Source organism: Rhinolophus hipposideros, assembly GCF_964194185.1.
Source record: "Rhinolophus hipposideros genome assembly, chromosome: 1".
Lineage (NCBI taxonomy): Eukaryota > Metazoa > Chordata > Mammalia > Chiroptera > Rhinolophidae > Rhinolophus > Rhinolophus hipposideros.
Window position 1 is genome coordinate 4,699,302 of NC_138047.1, and position 22,687 is coordinate 4,721,988.

General features: G+C 47.4%; 1 protein-coding gene across 3 annotated transcripts in view; it reads right to left on the minus strand.

Moving 5' to 3' along the window:
* Nucleotides 1-20,055, minus strand: part of CAMK1D (calcium/calmodulin dependent protein kinase ID) — a 425,678-nt gene extending 405,623 nt beyond the window's left edge. For all 3 annotated transcript variants that reach the window (XM_081055871.1, XM_081055868.1, XM_081055869.1), the window contains exon 1: nt 19,595-20,055. In XM_081055871.1, the coding sequence (XP_080911997.1) occupies nt 19,595-19,686 (92 nt within the window). In that variant the 5' untranslated portion in view covers nt 19,687-20,055. The remainder of the gene's footprint in view (nt 1-19,594) is intronic.
* Between the last annotated feature and the right edge of the window lie 2,632 nt (nt 20,056-22,687).

A 22,687-nucleotide genomic window follows, 5' to 3' on the forward strand; every position in this document is an offset into this window, starting at 1 on the left:
CAACATTCTAAAGCTTGGAAATCTGAACGTCCCACGTCTGCTCAAGGCCACGTGAGGCCCGTGTGACACAAGCCCATGCCTGACCTGGTCACCAGAGGAACTCAACAGATGACACATCTCCCAATAAAACACTGCATTTTTCTAGTAGTTCTTCTTCCCTCCCCTTTACGCTTTTCTCTTGGAAGGAGTCCGATTTTCAGCACGTTTGCCCAAACCACGCTGTACACACACCAGGAAGGGAGGTGCTTGAATTCTACCTATAATTTTCTATAAGGTGACTCGCCCATTGTTAGTGCCCAATGTATGTTCAAAACTGACCTCCTTGTACAACTGCTCAGAAGGCACAGCAGATCTTTTCACTCCCGCCTCTTTTCTATTTCTTTAAGTCGACAGGAAAGAGGAAGGCTTTCCACTCAGTCAAAATGGAAGAAATTCATAAAACGCATTACCTACTTCACACAGGTATATACTTTTGTTTTCATGTGAACCTGAAACCATTCATTTTAACCCAAAAGAGATGGATAAATGACCACCTAGCTCTTATATCATTACTGAATATGCGAGCCTTAAATTTGTGGGTATTCTTTAAAAATGTGTTGATTTGGGGGCACATGATAAAAATCAATCCGTTTGATAAGGGCAACAATCACATGCAAACAGAAGTGCCACTATGTTATCTGCTTCACAAAAGGAAGGAGTTTTTTGGCCCCCTTTCTGTTGTCAAACTGCAGTTACTACATGAAATAGGCTACAAGTGTGACTGAGCCCTTGCTACATTCCAAACCTTTATCTCATATTTGAAATCATGTGTCTGCTTAATTGGAAGCTGAGACAGTGTCACAATACGAGCTCTGCTGGAGTCGGGCCTGAGAGAGAAAGAGCTTCAGGGGATACGACATCAGAGCTGCCTCCTCTTCTGGCTGTTCCCATCCAACCCCCACTTATCATTATCCATCATTCTGCTCACTTATCCCCTCCTCCCAGCATTCCCTGCAACCAGAGCCCTAAGACACTGCAGGTACATGACCCAGAAACTGTGACATCAGAGAAGAAAGCACATGAGCAAATGCCTCCTTTTCTCCAGCTCTGCCCGACGTGTAGTCAATACCATGAAAGGGTCCTTTCTGTTTGCTCCTTGAGAGGAGAGGCTGTGACTTTCATTTTGGTATCCATAGGGCCTATGACATAGCACCACTGCGTGTGTGTGTGTGTGTGTGTGTGTGTGTGACTATATTCTTCCCTCTTTCCACTCTGACACACCAGATATTATTTCTGGCTACCCTTTGACTTGTCAGTTACCAGGACACTTGGCAATTCCTGCCCCTTTCATATCCAAGGATAATATCTCTAAATGAACTCTTCCTTTTTTTTTTTTTAAGTTCTCTTAAAGGATTTATACTGACCGATCCACTTTATGACACATTTTTGAAAGATACCTACCTGGGTGTTAGAAGTATCACATTTGGCCATGAATCAGAGTGGCAAAAATTGGCTCAAGTGTGATTTCAGCTAACATTTATTGAGCTTAATATATATACCAGACATTATGCAAAAACAATAACTTACACAACTCATAGAAATCTATACCATGTCTACCATTATTACCCCCATTTTATGAATTATACATCGAGGCCCAGCATTACACAGACATGGAGCTGGTGAGGACAACTGGGACTCAGGCCTGGGGAGTACTATACCCCCCTCCACAAACCACACCCTACTCATAAGATCCACTGTAATGCCGAGAAAGTCTGCAGGCCACCACATTCTAGGAACATCTCAAATTTTTGCAAAATAGTGCCTCAGAGGCTTTTTTTATATACCAAAAAAATGTATGCCCACACCTGGGTAGTGTTTGCCACCCAAGATATCACAATATAAAATGATTTTTTTCTAAGTATGCCATAAACTTTAGTACTCAACAACCTTTTTTAACCACTAACCCTAAGAAAAGTGGAATCAATTAGTAACATGCCTTTGATATCAGGCTGAAAGGAGTAGACAGTTTCATGCTTAAAACTTTAAGGGATCAACCAACTATATAACTTACAGAACCCAGAAAAATAAAAATGGGGTGGGGGCTTCTCAGTCAAAAAATATTAAGAATCTTGAGACAGAGGGAGAAGTGTATTAAATGAACAAGGTGACCTTTGAGCAGGGGTCTCTGTGCAAGTTCTAAGGCACGCCCAGGAAGCTGGCCCCAGCAGGGATGAGTCCAGGACCCCCAAGGGCACTCTGGACTCCAGAGGCCTGCCAGGCTGTGAAATGGCCCGTGAGCTCAGCGGCACGTGTCGGAGGCTTTCTCCAGAATTAACCACATGCCAAATTGGAATCTCAAACTGGAATGTTAAACAGTTTGGCTCCTGATACCTCTGGATGTGAACTCAATACGAGATACAGTTGCAACTGCTTCTTAGGCTAAGAAGTTGCCTGTGACAGCAGGGAAAGGTCGTCTTGCATAGATATCATTAGCAAAAGAGATTTCAAAACATACCCTAAAGAGAAACAATGAGTAATGTTACATATTATGCTAGTATATCTTTCTTAATAGAGTGTGTGTTCAAAATTTTTAATATTCCTATTGGCTAACTCCTGGTGCTTTCCAATGAATGAAAATATAAAGAAAGCACATGAGATACATAATATATGATGAGCCAATAATATATGATTATTGCACAACTAATAATGATTGTTTTTAATTATCAAACCCTGAGAAAAAGTAAATCTGATCTAACAAACTTTTCGCTTAGCATTATATTCTCAAGATCCATCCATGTGATCTAACAAACTTTTGAAAAACACAATTGTAACGAGAAAATTATTGGAGTGTGAACAGAACAACAGGAATTAAAAAAACACTTCAGTGAGAAGACTGAGATAAGAGTCAGAGACTATCTGTCCCCTAGTCGCTCAACTGCCACTAGGCAAATAACCACCCTGACAGCAGCTCGTACAAGAGGAACAGGGACAGAAACCATTCTCCTGTACACATTTTGGCCATTTGAGGAAATAAACCAGACTTTGTCTGAATTTATAGATATCCGCCTGCATTTTCCATGACCTTTTGCTAATGGATACCTAAGCTATAAATGATGTGTATTTTTATTAAGTTCCAGAGAACAGACATTGTGTTTCCCAGGTCCCTGGGGTGAGCACTCTGGGTTTTTTTGTTGTTTTTTTTGTTGGCTTTTACTAATAGTTTGATTCGAAATCTCAGGGTTCTCCAGATGTTGGTTTTTTTTAAATGATTTTCTTCATTTTGCCAGGAGAAAAATAGCAACTCAATAACAAGACGTATCCTTGACCTATAAAGTAATTATTAGGCCCATTCCTCTCTCAGCACAGAGGTGAGCCAGGTTATAGGCTCCAAGCTCCAGCGTCCTCCCCCGCAGACTGAGTGTAACACAACTTTCCAGCTCCGGGCTCAAGCGCAAGACCTCGGAGGCACCTAAGGAGAAGACTGGCAGGGGTGAAGCTCTAGAGCCTCAGTAACAACGGCCATAACACACAAGTACACACATCTCTCTGCCTGCGTCCCCAGGCCAGAGTGCAGATGCCCGGTCACATCCTGGAGAAGCCTGCTGCACCTCAGACCACACTGTTGTGAGCTGGGTACAGCCTTCCAGAAGCTTCTTCAGACAGATCTAGGATCAAACCACTGTCCGGTGACTTAAGTGCCCTGGGGCCAGTCAGTTCTCCACAACTGTCAAATGGTACTTAATTCACAGGGTTGTTGATAGATTAAATGACCTTTCAAGTGGTCCAGCGTCTAGTGCAGGGCAGAAGTTCAAATATTGGTAGCCATTATTATTCCTTTTCAAACCACCTCCCACCCTCCCACTGAAGTCAGGCCTGGCAGCCTCCTCGGAAATTCCAGGACTTTCAGAAAGTAAGCGCTGGCAAAGGGGAAACTATATATTTTTTCCCTCATAAGTTCTGGCCCAGGTGCCGACAGCAAGGAAAACTTTTACCTGAGAGTCGATGAATCTGGGACAAAGTTTGTGAAATTCTGAGGGAAAGAACATCAGGAAATACTACTGGACATGCCAGGAATTTCTTTTCCCGTCTTCAGTATATTGTGCAGATCACATCTTCTGAAGAAAATTAATAGAGCCCAGTGACCATCTTTGGGTTTTAGACATACTGACATGCAGAAAAAAATCATAAAACCATGGAAGGCCTGATTTTCAAGGAAAAAGATGAAAAAAGCCGACTACACACTGCTTCCAAAAGTAATCTCAAGCCATGTTGGAGGGGCAAAATCTCAAGGAGGGAAACAAGAGAAAAATTTTAGTATTTGCAGGATACCACAGGCCAACGGTGGCTACCCAACTAAGAGAGGGTGTAAGAATCCAATGTTGTTTACATTTGGTGTTGGGCCATCCTGCAGAGGGAGACTCTTTTGTGGAGACTGACACCTGCTTTGCTTTCTGAGCACAGTCCCAATGGTGGCCAAAAGAAAGAGACTGCCAACAAGCTGAGGGAGAAAGTACGGTAAAGCCCCACACATTACGAATTCACCCCAGCTTATCCATGGAATGAGCAATCCACACATGGAAGAGCAGTAACAATTTACAGCAACAAAATCCAGACCAAAAAAATATGGGCAGGACATTCTGAAGAGCTTATCAGTAATAAAAACATTCAGAAAAGCTAGCTCCCTAAGGACCATGGAGACGATTTCATTAGTCAGGGTTTTTAAAACTGAACCAGACAAACTCTCCACCTATTACTTGGCATGGGAGGTATTCTGCAAGAATGCCCTCCAACGCTCAAGGAGCTTTCAGTTGCATCAGATAAACTGTCATGAAGGAAAAAACTTGGGACAACTGACTCAGTATGTGATTCTGACACTGGAAGAACAGAGGCAGAGGAACCCTGAGTGGGCTGTGTATGTCTGGGAGACGTGGTGGAGGAGACCAGACTTAAATGGAGTCCTGGAGAATGGCTGGGTAGGCAACAGAAGCAGGAGATAATACGTAAGCAGGACACAGGGCCTGGAATGAGTCTTAGTGTGTCTGCAGGATGTGGGGGGGGGACCCCATCTCTCATTTGCCATGAATTCCCAGCTGGTAGAGCATCAGCCACATATAGTCTAACAACCAGTCTTAAATGAATATGTGACCACCACTGGGTCACTAGACAAGCTACCCTAGGGAAAAAAAAAAACTCAATTACCAGCTCTTATGACTCATCTCCATCTATTATTTCTATTAAAAATTATTTCCTTCTCAGAGAACCCCTAAAACACTTTGCACTATGTCTATATCACCATGTGTGTATATGGGTACACATCCAATTTTCTCTAAATGTTTAGGGGACAAAACTTAACAACCTGAGCAGGGAAGACCCTTTAAGGTGATGGTTAAGGACATTGGCTTTGGCCACAGACAGGTACCCTAAGGTCAAATCCCAATCCTGTGTGACCTTGGCCAAGTTACTTAACCTCTCTGGGCCTCAGGTTCCTTATCTCTAAAATAGTGATAACATTGTATCTATTTTATCGGGCTACTGTGTGGATTTAATACAAAAATGCATGTAAAATACTGTACTTGGCACAGTGTCTAGTACCTGGTAAATGCTCAATAAATATTTGCTATTATTATTATTAAAACTATATATTCCTTGGTCTTTTAGAAGCCAGCGTTCTCTGTGGCACACAGGGAGAGCTCATTAAATACTGAGGAATGCCCTGTTTCATTTCTGACTTCTAGGACTTTCTTACGCAGCAGCCCAGTTCACAGTCCCTGGACCAATTCTGGTGAGGAGCCCCTCTTCTCAGCTTCCATATCATGTACCCTGATGGCAGCACTATCACACTGAATTGTAATTACATATTTATTTGTCTCTCTGCCCAGAATGTTCCCTAGGGACAGGAACCCCTCTTTTTTTTTTTTTTTAAACCAACGTTTCCTTAGTGCCTGGCGCAGAGGAGATTCTCAATCTATACAATCCTTTCAATTTTTTATAGAAAAGGAAACAAAACGTGGATTCTGTTTCACAATTCTCAGAAGTCTAATCTGAAGCCTGCCTGAGGGGAATAAATGAAGGCACACCTCCAGACGGCTGTGACCAGACAAACCCACTCAAGATTTCTAGCACTGGGAGCAGTTCAAGTTCCTCATTCCTGTGGGGCATTCCAGTCTTGTCAAGAGGGGCCCCGTTTACTCATGCTCAGTGAACCCAGGAATTTTCCACAGGGGTGGGGTCTGTATAGACAATAGCCCCCCAGCCATGCTGGGAGCCTACACAGCAGCCCCAAAACTCCAACTTCCTGGAGAGTTTCTGAAGGACACCCAGCTTATAACCTTCAGAGTTAAACAAGCCTTCGGGAGGTCCCTGAATCTTCATGGCCCACAACCCCATTCCCACAACCCCAGGATGAGGTTACACCTAGGAGACAGACATCCAAGAATTTCTGCAAGACAGGAGGCCACCAGGAATAGCCTCGGACAGGGTAAGCAAGCAGTGGCCACTAGTTACTGGTCCGGAAGATTCGAGGCTGCCACGTCCATGCCCTCAGTAGGACCCAGCCTGGGAGCTGAGCCAGCCAAGGGCAACTGTGGAACCTCGGGCAGGCCAGTTGTGGGGACAGAGTCCCAGAGAGCAGTTTCCAGGCTCTCGGCCTCACGTGGAAAGGTGCTGACTTGGGTAGTCGATGGCCATCAGCTGCAGCTAATTGACCGTCAGCTGTAACCAATTAGCCAATTAGCCACTGGTATAACTGCCGTGGCTGCGTGGGTTGGTCAGTCAGTTGGTTGGCAGGTAGAGAAGCGGACAGCAGGTTGTAGGTCGTGTGGCTCCTGCCTCCAGTGAGACTATAGTGGTATGACTCCCCTCCCTATGGCTCCGTGGGTGTTCCATTTTGACCTAGCCATATCCTGCGTTCTTATGTGGCGAGCAGGACCAGAGACCCCACCGGACGCCTTGCAAGACAAATGGCACAGCGAGCAGGGTCTCCCCCATGACAGTACTTAATCTCAAAGCACCTCGGTTTAATGGCCCACAAGATGAGGGAGCTGGCCATCCAATCTCCTCGTGAGGTAGAAAGACTTCACCTCCTAATCCCAAGAATGAGTTAGTTGATTGTGAACACTGTGTTCTGAAGAGAGATTAGCTTGAAGGTTTCAGGTGAGCAGTCTGGCAGAAGATAGGACTGCGCCTATACGTGTTTAGCCTGTTCCAGCTGCCATAACCGAGTACTATAGACTGGGTGGCTTTTAAACAACAGATATCTCTCATACTGTGTTTCCCCAACAATAAGACCTAGCCGAACCATCAGCTCTAATGCATCTTTTGGAGCAAAAATTAATGTAAGACCTAGTCTTATTTTACTATAAGACCGGGTCTTATATATTATAATATAATATAATAAATATAATATAATATAATATATAATATATAAATATAATATAATACTGGGTCTTATATTAATTTTTGCTCCAAAAGATGCATTAGAGTTAATTGTCCGGCTAGGTCTTATTTTCGGGGAAACACAGTAGTTCTAGAGGCTGGGAAGTCCAAGGTCAAGGTCCTGGCAGATTTAGTGTCTGGTAAGGATCCCCTCCTGCTTCGTAGAGGGCCATCTTCTCACTGTGTCTCACAGGGTGGAAGAGGCAAGGGAGCTCTGTGGGGTCCCTTTTATAAGGGCTTCATCCTCATGAGGGCTCCACCCTCAGGACCTCATCACCTCCCAGAGGCCCTATCTCCAATTACCATCACCTTGGGGGTTAGGGCTTCAGCATATGAATTTTGGGGACACACAAACATTCAGTCCATGGGAAACAATATTTACATTATGTCATGAAGTGACTGAGAAGCTAAGTTCCTATGTCTTGCCCCAATCAGGAGAATCAGCCCCATCTGGATATCAATATTTTTTACCTCCTTCTTCCCACATGTATAATTAGCCCACTGGAAATCAGCTGAGCAGCGTCTCCTGTTGGCACCAGGTTCTGTCCCACTGCTGAGTGTGCATGTTTAGAGGTGGTAATGACAGGAGAGATGGTGAGCGTGACAATTATCCCAGCAATGCCATCGTCACCACCACCAAGGTAAGGTAAAATACTGACACCCTGGAGAAAGTCAGATAGGGCCCTCCACAGAGGCCACTAGCCCTACGTCTACAACCCACACACAGCTGTTCAATGAAATCAGGTGGTAAAGTACTGAAATACCTTCACACCAATTAGTTCATAACTACAGCCCCACCCTACTCTCACAGGTCCCCTCAGGTGACCTCTGGGACCTCTCCTGAGATTTTCCCTGTCCCCCTAGAGGGGCTGTTACCCAGCAGCCAGCCAGCCAGCTAAGCGATTCTTATTGTCTTCCTTATACAATTCCACATTTTTCAAATCCTCCAGTAAGAAGACACATTGCTTTTATAAAAGGGTTTCTTCAGGTACCAATCACTTAAACACCGAGAAGGAAAACAACACACCTGCATAGAGCCAGAATAATATACTATGAAATGTTGGGGTTTGCGTTGATGCTTCTACGGGAACCCTGCCCCAAGGATGAGAGCCAGGTTTCAAAGAGTGCATGATACTAACATTTATGAGAAAGGAATGCCTTTAAAGCTATAATCTTCATAACACAATAATACCTTCGATTTGTATAGGACCTTACTACACATAGTTATCTCATTTAAGACTTAAAACAGGTCTGTAATGTAAGCAGGTATAATTATGCCCATTGAACAAACAAGGTAATTAAGAGGTAAAGAAGATAAGACCAAGATTCCACAGTTTCTAAATGACAGAGCTGGGACTAAACTCAGCTCGCCTGACTCTGCTTCCTCCACAGGTGTGCACGTGTCACCTTATACCCACTCAAAGCTTCACTCAAGAATTTTGCAGTAGGTTGTTAAACCATAGGCTGCTTGAAATTCTTGCAGGCAGGAGGATTTATAGAGCTGGTCTCCTTACCACACCATAACACATTCACAGATGGGTTTTTAGGGTTTTTTAATCCATCAGTATTCTCTATTTCCAGTGACTCCATTAACCAGCATGTAGCAGGATGGCGTGGCAGAAGGAGCACCAAATTAGGAGCCCGAAGACTCTTCCATCTCCACCTGCCACTTAGCAATCTTTCACCTGAGTCATTTAACCTCCCTGAACCCCCATTTTCTTATCTGTAAAATAAGGACAATGATAGCTGCCCACTCACAGAGCTGTTCTCAGACTCAGAAGGAATCATGCACGTATATAAAAACATTTCACAAGCTGCAAAACACCACACAGTTGTGGAAAATAGTATGGTGGCACCGCATAAAATAAGCCTAGAATTACCTATGATCCAGAAATTCCACTTCTGCGTATAACCCAAAAGAACTGAAAGCAGAAGCAGAGACTCGATGAGATTGTGTACACCCGTGTGTGTGGCAGCAGTATTCACAAGAGCCAAAAGGTGGAAGCGACCCAGTATCCACGGACAGATGATGGGTAAACACCTTGTGGTCCATCCATACAATGGAAGGCAATGCTGCCACCTGCTACTTTGTGGATAAACCTTGAGGACACTATGCGAGGTCAAATAAGCCAGACACAAAAAGGCAAATACTGTAGGAGTCTACATACGAGGGGTTCCTGGATAAGTCAAATTCCTAGAGGCAGAAAGTGGGTTGGTGGGTGCCTGTGGTTGGGGGTAGGGAGAATGGGGAGTTAGTGTTTAATGGGTATGGAGTTTCAGTCGGAAGATGGAAAGTTCTGGAGACAGATGGAGGTGATGCTTACACAACAATGTAGTTAATAACCACGAAACTGTACACTTAAAAACGGAAAAATGGTTACAATAGTAAGTTTTATGTTATGTATTTTTTACCACGATTTAAACACACACAGACACACACACAAATGAGGTCTTATTATTATATCCCAGTTGTCAAAGGAGCCAAAAAAGCACCACTAAAAGCCAACATTGTTTTTTAATCATTACTAGAACCACAAACTCCAGTTTCACTGACCAAGGAGTATCATTCTTGTACGTTATTGCCAGAAACAGGCTGTCCCCAACGTTGACACAAGGTCTGCTGTAAGTTCATTTCAAGCATGTTGGTGGTGGTGGTGGTGTTAGAGGCATATTTTCTTAGAGAAGTGAAAGTTTTCATGGTAGCCAAGACCCTACTCAGGCCTTGAAATCTGGCTATGGCTGAATGCCAGTGTTAACATCCCGGGCTGGTCCTGGGAGCAGGGCCTGTGCTAGGGAGGAGGCAGAGGAGGGAGCGATCGCAGAGACAGCACCACAATGTCCTCCATTTCCAGGGCCCAGGCCAGCAGGACCCAGTTTTGTGATGCCTGAGGTCCTCTCCCCAGCCTGCCTCACTCGACCCTCAGCTTCCAGTTTGCAACCCCTTTAAGCCTCCTTGATTCCCGGAAGTCGCAAGGCCAGAATTACCTATTTTCCCTCCTGTCTATCATTCAAATGCTAATTCTTTTCAGCTACATGCTGGAGACAATGTACTTTTCTTTAAAATCCCTTACATTGTAAATAACTATTCCTTCAACCTATTTCAAGTTATTTCTATCTTCCAATGTTGTAAGGTATATTTCAAGCAGTCAGTTTTATCAAGGTTAAAGAAGTATCAGCCCATAATGGGAAGACACCCGGGGTAAGGGGACACTGGCCCTGCCTAGGGTATCTGCCACCTCCATCACTCCACCAGACCTCCCCGCGGCTCAGCTTCTCTTCCCTCCACCCACAAATTTTCTAAAGCTGCAAAGCTTTTGTTTTGTCTTCAAAACACTGTGGGTCTTAGTGGGAGAGGACAGAATTGTGTAGGAGACAGGAAGGAGTGTCACCTGAAAATCAGGGACTGTCTGAGATTTGATTTAATATGATACTTTTAGGGTTCCACTTACACCACCAAATCCAGCCGGTGGAAAAGCAATTTCAGGGATGTATATTGTGGTCATGAAAGACAGAGAGGTCCTCTCAACCAGCAGTGTAATGTCGACAACTTTCATTTCGGAAGCCTCTTCGTACCCGGCTCACCCCATCATAGAGGTCCCAATAAGTTGTGACCCCTGACCTTGCTTGCCCACCAAAAGGCCTAAAATGAATAGACAGGTCAAGATGAGGGAAAGCTCCCAACTTGGACAGCAGTTCATCCTGGGACCTGGGAAATTAACCTTTTGAGATCTTTTCTGACACCCCATCCACCATCCCCTATAAAGATGTTGACAAATAAACAGTTACATGTGTTCATATGGTATATGCATACACCTGTGGCCATTTTTGTTTTTGTATTTATTTCTTATTATATTAGTTTCAGGTGACACACTGCCATTTTTAAATCCTCTAATATTAAAAGACATTCAGTACATCTAGATTGTAAACTACAAAACTCCACGATGTAAAGATATTGTTTAAAAAAAAGTTGCCTAAGTTCTCAAATCAAAACACTGTTTTCAGTAAGAAACAAAGCAGAAACTCTGGAGCAATCCTCCGGGAATTGCTTGTGTGAGAAAAAGCATGCTGAAGCAGAAGGAAGGCCACAGTTGTACCAAGACCTATGTGCCATTTGAGAAGACAGAAAATGCAGTTAGAAAAGAGTGTTGCACAGGCTGATGTAGGTAGGGACAGGTTAAAACACACACACACACACACACACACACACACACACCAGCTCGGGGTGCAGAAGACAAAGCTGATGGATAACTGGAGGAAAGAATGAGCCTGGGATACATAGCAAACTAAGTTACTCCACCACACGAGCTGGCCTGGAGGATGTCTCAGGCTGAGTCCCTTGGTTACTGCTGGCACTGTATGAACCGGACAGCCTCCTGCAGGGAGCAAATGTTGAGTGGCTCAATGGACCATCCAAATCTGTGCAAATGGCCTCTGAGGAGCAGTGTTGCAGCACCGCAGGGACTAATGAGCGAGAACTAGCATTTATGGAGGACGTATCCATGGGCCATGCACTGCACTTCCACGCGCCCTCATTTCCATGCACCCTCATTTCATTTTCACTGCAACCCTCAGGTAAGCTACCAGTCTTAGCCTGTCTTACAGATGAGGACGTGACGCTGAGAATGGCCAAATAACTTGCCTCAAACCATATAGCTAGGAAGCAGGGGACCGAGGATTTGCACCCACATCCTCTTGGCCTTGGAGCCTACATTCTCAGCTGCTCGCCACTATGCTACAGGGAATGCCCAGCAATTGTCCCTCCCTGGCCGACTGATGATCTGGGATGGTTTTGCACCTCAGGTTTTGGAGAGGTTAAATATGCATCATTCTGCATACTTGCAACAAGAGCTTCCAAAATCAATTTCCAACAGATACTGACGTGTTCTTCCCCACAGTACTGGGCCTGACTACCCGTCGGTAGTCAGCTTCAAACACAGCGGCTGAGGGCAACCAGAGCTGATGACGGTCACTGTTTGCTCAATCCCAATTATGTCCCAGGCACCTCATATACATCACTGCATCCTTACAAGAAGCCCGTAAGACAGCACTTCCACCTCAACTTTAACTCAGAAAGATTAAGGAACCTGTATGAATGGCCATGCTGGAATTACCTTTCTGTGAATTTTTTTTTTTTTTTTAAGATTATTAGGGAAGGGAAACAGTGTGTTCTTCCAGGATTTTTTCCAAGTCAAGTTGTTGTGCTTTCAATCGTAGTTGTGGAGGGCGCAGCTCAGCTCCAGGTCCAGTTGCCGTTGCTAGTTGCAGGGAGCGGAGCCCACCATCCCTTGCAGGAGTCGAGGAGTCGAACCATCAACCTTGTGATTGAGAGCCCACTGCCCCATGTGGGAATCGAGCCAGAAGCCTTTGACATTAGGAGCATGGAGCTCTAACCGCCTGAGCCACCGGGCCGGCCCACTTTCTGTGATTTCTATTCATTGCCTCTCAATGCCTCCCTAACCTAGCCTCAGTCAATATGCTGTCTTAAAGCCTTCTCCTCAAGATTTGGTTTATTCAACACAGAATCTCTCTGTTTCTGAATCCTGCTGAAATACTCAGAAAAACAGCATAAGACACACAGCTGATCACTGGGGATGGGAACAAACTTGGTCTGCCACAGAATGAACTTGGCCTGTGGCGTCCATTTGAAGATTACCCTGGGTCTTGTTGGAGCCTGAATAACCCATACACTGCATAATGAACATTTTTTTTAAAGTCCAATGGGATCTAATAGAACATTAGCCCAAGGAGAAAGTGACTGATCTCCTGCACCATAGTAAGCCAAGGGGGCGTAACCAACACGAACTGAGAAAGAAGATCATGGTGACATCGCTCCAGAGTCCACATGTCCTCCTGTTTTCACCACATACAGTATGCACTAGATTGACCATCTTGAATCAGAAAAGAAACATGGGTCAACTAACTAAGGCAGCAGGCTTCATGCTGGCCACCCATCAGCAATTCCTTCTTCAGTTAAAGAAATGTGTACCCTAGGGGCTGTTTGCTCCCTGATGACTCCTGTGGAATCTGGTAAGGATTGGAGGGTTGGGGTCCTGGGGTGTGCCACTGTGGGTGCAAGTTGACCAATGATGTGACAATCCCCTGCTAGACGAAAACCTAAGATCTCCCAGAGAAGAGAGGAGGAGAAAGATTGGAGGGGATTTAAGAAGATTTATCTGGGGAAAGGAAAGATTTAAGGGATTTATGGAGACCCAGCCAAAGAAAAACTCAACAAGTTAACCCCTAAAATCTTGCCCTGAGAGAACACACAGGTCCACCTGCCAAACCTGATTACTGTCCATTCAGTTACCAAATTTGAACCAGAAATTTCTATGTTAGACACAGTCCTCATCAGACCTTCTGGGGACAAGCTCTAGCCAAAGATTTCCCAAATCCCACCCCACTAATGTATAACTAGATTTTGTTATCTTTCAGTCAATGAGAACTTTTGGCTTTTCCTCTCCAATACAAAACACGCTGTCAAAGAAAGGAGTAGCAAATGTTCTCGTGTTTATTATTTTTCACAGTATTTTTGGGCTGTAAGTTCCCCAAGCAAGTGGGAGAATTATAGGTCTGGGCCCACCCACAAAGTGACCTAAATGGGTAATTCTAAAGGCAAAACCAAGCATTTTCATGGAAAGTGAAGCAGTTTCTCCAGCTGCTGAAAAATATCCAGCCTATCACAACTTTCCCTCCGTGACAGAAGAGGAAATATTTCAAAAGCCTTTTCCAGATACAAGCCCTTGGAAGGAAGGAAATACACCTTAGAATATGGGAGTCCCTCACGAGGGGAGCCCAGAAGCTCAAAGGGTGTGAACTTACCCTCTAAGTTGTTCCAAAAAGCTTCCCAGGGATAGGTGCTCAGAAAATCCTTGGAAAAACTGACCCAAACCACCAATGGCACTGTTCCTGCGACCCCAAACCCTTGGAGAATCTCACAGTCCATATCCAATCCACCAGAAATTCCCATCGGCTCTCATTCCAAATACAATGGTACCTCGGTTTTCGAACATCTCTGTTGACGAACATTTCAGTTTACGAACATCATAAATTTTATGGATGTATGGTATCATTAAATAGTAAAATTCATGCTAAATTTGCAGTTTTAGGGGTTGATTTTAAAGATCTAAAACAGATTAATCCATTTTGCATTACTTTCTATGGGGAAACCACACCTCGGTTTTTGAACGTTTCAGAACTCGAACAGCTTCTGGAATGGATTATGTTCAAAAACCGAAGTACCACTGTAGATCCAAAATCCAACTGGATCTAACTCACCAGCTCGAACCCATCATCATCTCTCCCTGCTTCTGCCCTTGAGCCCGCCAGTCCCTCAACACAGCAACCAAAGCCATGATGGAAACCCTCAGGCCCTCAGCCCCTGCTGTCCCCTCGGACTAAAACATTCTTCCTTCAGCTAACCCCATGGATCCACCATATCTTTATTCAAATTATCAGCTTCTCAGTGAGGCCATCCCTGGCTAGCCTGCCTCGAGCTACAATCACTCCCACTCCAAAAAAACTTATTTCCCTGCTTTATTTTTCTCCCTATCACATACACAATATAACACACTCCACATTTTACTTTTTCATTTTTTTTTTCGGGCATCTCAGCAGAATGTAAGCTTCAGGAGAATAGGCATTTTTATCTGTTTGCTCACAATCTATCCCCCACCAGCCATCCAGTGCCTAGAATATAACAGGTATGCAATAGATATTTCTAAATGTATCAGAGGCTGAATTGATATTGCTTCAAATAAAGAAGACTGAGAAATGCAAGCTTCTGACAAGTATTGCAGCTGGGGTACTCCTGGCTAGAAACGTGAGGACTTCCCACCCCTATTACCCTCTCGGTGATATTCTTTCAAATGCTTCTCCCAGACTCTAAAATTCTGAGTAGTCCCAAGGTGAATACTATTGAATCAGCCAGTCAAATACACAAACCAACTCAAGTAGCTTTGCAGTGCCCTTCTCCCCGCTCCATAAACACCCACAAGAAAAGAACAACTGAACCTGTTTTCCACCTGGGCCTTCAGATACATCAATCTTCTGTATCCTCAACAGGTGTACAGAATGAACAATGTCAGCATAAGGAACATAAGCGTGATACCAGGGGGAAAAGTCAGTGTTTGCCCCACAGAAACTTGTATTTCTCTCCTTCCTAAAGCAACACCCAATAGACACTCATTTAATGAAAAAGAGAGCGGACTGTGCTGTTGACATTAAGCTGACATCCTGTCCTGAGCTGTTTTCCTTTGCCACGAGCTGGGCATAAAACTGTCCCTCCAGACAGCAGTCAGCTGCACCTGTCGACACAGGGAAAGGCGAGCCATAAAATCTCACCATTGTCAGGGCACTTGAAAACGATCTCGTCTTCCCGGTACCCGTGATTTTAGAGATAAGGAAGCCGGACCAATGACCAATCAACCTATAGGCCACAGACCCGATTCATGGCCGAACCAGACCTGGAAGCCAGGCTCGTATCCTCCAGCCCCTTACAGACAGCAATTACTTCCACATACAATGTTCAGTCTGTAAGAAAAGCGTGTGTTCATACCCTGCAGAGAGGAAGGTCTGTTTTCTAGGACATGCCGGTTCTTATACTCCAGGGGAAATGACTGCTACTGGGAGAATCCGTCTGCATCGTGTAGTAAGCATGAAGGCCTTCTCCATTTAGATGCCTTTCATGGCATGGAAATTACAGAAGCAACTTCCATGAGTCTGGGGTACACCTGGACGCCACGCCAAAGCTTTCTGCCCATCCACACATGTCTCCAAATGGCATATTTTCATTTTCATGTTTCAGAAGTCATTGAAAGATACCTACAGTAGAGACTGCCTGAGAAGCCTCGGCAAATACGTGGACAAAAATGTTTACTGCTCCTAATCTGCTGTTACACAATATTTATCTGCTCTCACAGTGTGCCAAGGATCTGAAAACATGTCACTGATTAATAAACAGCAATTAAGTCTTACTACCTTAGTGGAAAGTAAGGTTAGGCTCCAGGTTTCCCTGTCAAAGGAGCCCCACTGCAGGCCCCAGGGGGAGAGGCTGGTCCTGAGGGCTGACTTAGATTGTCAGCTCACCCAGGCCCAAACTACAGAGTCTTCCTTTCCCTAGCTGTCCTTTGCTTCCTCAGCCTCTTTCCCACCCTCTGAGGCCAGCCTTCACTCTCCTGGCCCCACCCTCCAGCAAGGTCCCTTTGATCGCACAGACTAAATGGCCAGACCCTTTAGCTTCAACAGTAAGTGTTCTGCTCTGCAAGGAAAGGCACCTGGGTCAGGCAGCCAAGTATCAAATGACAAAGTTTGGCCCGGGGTTCATCAGGCCTTTCCGATACTTTGTTTTCTTTTTTCTTTTTTTCTCTCTTTTTTTTTTTTTTTTTTTTTTTTTTTTTTTTTTTTTTACGTTTTAGCACTGCAAGCTGATGGTCTGGCTCCTGGCTGGGCTTTCTTGCCTTAGGATGTTAAAGACATATAGTGAAGGTGTGACAAAGTGATCTGCAGAGCACGTTGGAAGTGAATACCAATCATAATCGTTGATGACTTTGACTTACACCAGTTTTCATTACAAACAAGAACCCACACTCAATATCCATACTGGTAAGACCGGAAGACACCTCCTCTATTGAGACTCAGGCCAAGGCTGCTGGGCATGGCCCAGGGTGAACAGGCATCCTGAATTTCAGACCACCTCTGGAAAGTCCCAGGAGACAAAAGAATGTTGATGACCCTAAAGCTTTGAAATGTTACAGATTTAGATAACAGGTTACTCCATAATTATGTTCTCTTTACATTAATATTCAGATTAGCTTTGCAAGTCTAAAGCTAAGTCACATTGTTATTAAATATGTCATGACATAATCCACAAAGTGGCTCAACCCCATACAGATAATCACGAGTTGTTCTGCCTAAATGCAATATCGGCTCCACCACTTAAGAACTAGCTCATGTTTGGCAGGTCACTTACTCTCTGTTGCCTCAGTTTTCCCATCTACCAATTGGGGAGAATGGTAAGTACCTACCTCATGAGGTTATTATGAAAGTAAAGTGAGTAAATACATGTAAGCACTTAGAATGATGCCTGCTACTTAGTATTCATTTAATAAAGTCACCTACAATTACTATTATCATTATGTCATTGAGTAAAAACATTTTGATCATTTTATTGCTTGTGTTTCATTCTTCTAGAACACCTGCCAGCACTACAGGACCACGGCGGGAAGCTTCTTTGCAAAGAATTCTTTCTAGGGCAGAGCATTGGGCCCCCAACAGAGACCTCTACCCAAGTTCACAAAGAACGTGGCTAGAGTCCAAGGTTGTTCTGCAAAGAGCTCCACAGTCTCTCTGGCTCCAGGAGGCAAATCCCATCTTTCCCAGAGGTGGAAAGCACCGCAGTCATCCCCACGCAGCGCCTGCGACAGCAGGAGCTACTCAGTGAAGCCACAGCTCACTGAGCCTCAGCAGGCTGCCACTGCAGAGGTGCGGCTGTGGGGCTCTCCCCAGGAGCAGGACACCGTAAGGGGCCACTGCATCGGTCTGCCTGGAGGCTGCAGGCAGAGGGACAAGTAGAGGGGCCCAGTGGGGACACACCGCCAAGCAAGATGGGACTTACTCCGTCCCCTCACCCACAGCCACATCTTCAGTGTAGGGACCACAGGCAAGGGCACACTGCTAGGTGCTGCATCAGCCACAATCCCAAACCCGAACATACCTCAATGGCAATTTTCGAAACTTTTCACTAAAATTCACCCCTTCACTAGCCATGCTGAGAGGCAGCCCCCAAGCCCTCTTTATGAAAAGGCTAAGTCTTTTCTGTTTTCATTGCAATAGAGATAAAAAGCGTAGACCCACAGGTGCCCACCGTGAAGCAACGCACCACAGCTGGGAGACCCTATTCTCCACCTCTGCAAGTGTGCTTTCCTGTGCATGAGAAGCAAAGCTGGGAAGGCTACCTTCACAGATTCACTCTGGGAAGGAAAGCTGCTGCAGACATGGGAGTGGGGGTGAGGAAAAACGACCCAAAGAACTGCAGTGGACCCTGAGTGTGGTGCAGAAGACAATCTGGGTTTAAAAATATGGTTCTGGTAAAGCAAACCAACCAGAAAAACAAGTAAAAGGGAAAAGAGGAAGGAAAGAAGAACATACTCTTTTAACCTAGGATACACCTCCTCTCTCTCCTCAGCCTAATCAACACCTCCATGAACCCCTGCGAAACGTCCAGTTCCTGTAGCAGGTGCGTGAATATATATATACTGACAGATACTGATCAACAACTGACATTGATCACATGGGGGGAGAAAATAACTTGAACTTCAGATTCATTCAGCAGTGCCTGCTTCTCTTTCACTATCAGCCTCCCCACCTATTCTCAGGCGCCCCAAAACAAAACAAACAAAAGCAACTCAGGGACAGAAAGGGAACCGCCGCTGAGCGGAGTGGCGCACGCTTGCAGCATCTATGCCATCGCCTTCCGATTATTTCTGGTTTCCTGAGACGCAGCTGTCAGCATCGGACTAAACACAGCGCTGGAGAGAAGCCGCCGGGACGGCGACACTCACAGACCCTCCCCGGGAGACACGCACTCTGGCGTGTGCGGCTGAGGCTCCGTGAAATGGACAGACGTTCAGGTGAGGCTCTATCCCCACGTGACCCTGCACACTGCGAAATTCTTCCCTTCCACAATCGCGCGGCCATCCAAAGTCTTGCCTACACCTAGGACGTGCAGATGTTAATTCCGTGAGAATAGGTGATGGAAGGGCAAAAATGGGAATGACCGAAGCTCGATTTTCTCGTGACCACATCTCTCGTCCACGCGGTGCGCCCCTACACACGGTGAGTAACGCGCACAGCCAGTAGGCAGAAAATCCACCATCTCGGCCCCGGGTCACGCGCAGGGAGACAGAAGTCGAGAGGGCGGCGGTGTCAGGGGAAGTGGAAAGTCTCTCGCCGGCGGGGACTGTCCTCCCAAAGCCCAGATCCCACCCGCCCGGGAGCGGTACCCACCCGCGCCCAGGGGCGCACACCCACGCGTTTGGGCGCGCGGGGGTTCCGCAGAGCAGAGAACCCACCGTGAGGACGCGGCGACCAGCCGGCTCCTGCCGAGGCGGCGTCGTTGGCAGCGGGACCGCCCAAGCACCGCGGCGCAGCCCCTTCCACCCTCTTCTCCCCGATCCCCACTTACGTGCCAAGGGTCTCCTTGAACTCGAAAATTTTCTTGATGTCCTCCGCCTGCTTTTTCCAGGAGGAGCTGCTCTCGCCGTTCTCCCGGGCCATGGCAGACGAGGGCGGCGAGGCGGCGTGGCCGCGCGCGTGGGGCAGGGGCGGGCGCGCTGAGGAGGGGGCGCCCCGTGGCAGGGGCGCTGAGGGTCTCGGAGGGCGGGGGCGGGCGGCGTGGGGATGCTCGGCGGGAGGCGCGGGGACGCGGTGCTGCGGCGCAGCTTCCTCTTCTGCAGTTTCCTCTTTCACTCTCGCCGCCGCCGCGGTCCCTCCCTGGCTCTTATTTCTGCTCTTCTCGGGCACAGACTTCCTGCCGCCGCTGCTGCTCGCCCGGCTCCTTCGCAGCCGGCTGCCAGCCTCACTTTCTGCTACTTTCTTGCCTCCCTTCTGCGCCTCCCCGCCGCCCGCCTGTGCCCTCCCCCTCCCCCTCCCCCTCCCCCTCCTCCCGCAGGCTCCCCGCCCGCCCCGCCTCCCGCCTCCCGGGCGCTGCCGCCTTCGGGGATGTCCTGCGCCCCCGGCTCGGAGGCGGCGGCGTCAACCGCCCAGCCAGGCTCCTGGCCGCCGCTCGCGCCCTGGAGCCCGAGAGAGGGCAGGTGTGGGGACCCGGGCAGGTGCGGGGCGCTGGGCACGCGCGGGAGGAGCCCAGCCCCAAGTGCTTTATTAATTCTGCAAAGTCAAGTCTCCGCGGCGCGAGGGCTTTCCCGCGCGGCGGCGGGAGGGGGCGCCTCTGCGTCGCTCCCGGCGGCCACGGGCGGAGTGGGGGCGGCGGCGCCTGGCCGCCGGGATGCGGGGCGCCCTCCGGGAGCACCCCCGGCACCAGCCCGGGCGAAGCCGCGCGGCTCGGCCCGGAGGGCGGGGGCCGGTTGTTATGGCGACCGGAGGCGGGGACCGGGATACCGGCGGAGGTGGGCGTCGACTCCGTGCGGTGGCCGGCGCTCCCCGAACCTGCCAGTCCTCCCGACTCAGCCGCGGGAGCTGATTCGCATTGCACCAAACCGGCGCTGGCGCCCTATTGTGGCCGAAGGGAGGGGGCCTCGTGGCGACGAGAAAGCCTGGGAGCCTCAGGCCGGGGACGCGCAGGACGCGCCGGGCGCTGCCTCGTTTTCTCGTTAGAAGCAAAACGCCCAGGGTTATTTGGCTGTGGGGCGGTGGGTGGATTCGGGGTTGGCCAGGCGCGGGTTCCGCGCGCCCCTGGGATTGCCCCGGCCCGGGGCTGGAGCGGTCAGCGAATCTGGGCCGGCCTTCGCTCCTGCTTGGCCCCTCCTGGTCTCTCTCTCTCTCTGTCCCTCTCTCTCTCTCTCTCTCTCTCTCTCTCTCTCTCTCCCTCCCTCTCCCCCTCTCCCCCTCTCTCCCCTCTCTCCTCCCCTCCCTTTCCCCCTCCCCTCCCTCTCCCCTTTCCCCTTCCCCCCTCCCCCTCTCCCTCTCTCTTCCTCCGCCCCCTCCTCTGGCCACTCTGGCCTCGCAAACCCAGAGACTTAGTGGAAAGTGAACATCTGCCTCATCCACACCCTCCTTAGCCCCACCCGGCTTAGTAGGGTACCCAGGTGGCAGGGCATGTGCCTTCAAACATCGTTTGCTACAGTCTGGGGAAAGGAACCCAGAGTCCCCTCTGACCTCATTCTCAGAGGTGTACTTTGACTGCTTACCCTCCTCCGTGTCCATCTGTCAGAGGGCGACCCACGTGCGTGCGGATCCCCGGCCCCAACCTGCAAGGACTATCTCTTGTTCCGGAAAATTATAGTTTTCCCTGGATCAAGATTATCACTCTCTTACAGCTCCTAGGCTGAGCTGGGTAAACAGCCCTGACTCTTGATTAGAGACACCTGTCCCATTTTCCCAGGACTGTTCCAATTTCACTGTAAAAGGAAAAAAAAAAAATCTCCCTGAAAGGGAAACTTCATCCAGCACCTTCTGCCTGGTTCTTACAGCCTGGATGCAGGCTGACTGGTCTCCCCCTGAAGCAGTCTGGACCCCGCACTGGTCCCTCATCCTCCTCACCAGCCTCAGGAGGTCAGAAGGTAACCTGGCAGCCCCATCCCTCCATAACCCCCTGCTGGTTTGTCTTTCAGAGGCTTTTAGCTTAAGGCTCTCCCCGCTGAGGAAAGCAAATAGGGGATTACTTGGCTGTTAAAAACACACACTGAATTGACGAACCCAAATTCCAAGATGGATTACTAAGGAACCTCTCTCAAAGTTGGGACACATCACCTAAATCCAAGGTATACAACATTCCCCTCAATACAAAATATATTTGGAGAACTATATCTTTTGTTTGGGTCAAAGGGTAGGTAGGAAAAGTAGGGACCAGGCGCAACTGAGATCCCAGTCAGCATCCTCCCATGCCCCACCACAAGCATATTGTGTGTTTTTCTCCTTCCCTTCTCCCCACTCATTCTCCTTTTTATTCAGTTCTTTCTTCCCTATTTCCTCTTTGCTCCTTGCCTAAGGATCAGCCTCCAGAGCTCATGAAAACAATTTTGTCCCCGGAACTAAAGACGTGCTGATGCTCTATCTCTTCTTCCTCCCTAGCAAAGAGAGGCAGTTTTGCAGGAGCAGCACAAGGGAAGACAAAGCATATGGCTCTGTGGCCACGACTTCACCTAGCAAGCAGTAAGGTCCATGAGGGCAAGAGACATGTTGACTTTTGTATTTCCACTGTATTTCCAGCACCAGCAGGGTGACTTAAACGTAATAGCTGATCGATGAATGTGTGTTGAATGGATAAAAATGAAATTGACTTAGGACAGCTATTCGGTATTTGTTGTACTGGTGGAAATGCTATGGTAGGAAGTTTTCTTTCTTTTCCAAAGTAATGATGTTCATTCAGCATTATCAAATTGTCCTCAGCTGGACTAAGTCCTGAAGAAAAGACTCGAATGTTTAATGGGGAGTTGAGAAGAATGGGTCCTGTGGCCCAAAGAAGGAAGTGAGAAGGCCAAAGACAGATTTAGTGTGCCTTTATATGGTCATTTCTCCCTCAAGAGACGGCATGTAAAATAAGAGATCTTGACCCTGGAAATTGCAATAGAAAACAAAACGCACCGTTCCCTGAGAATGG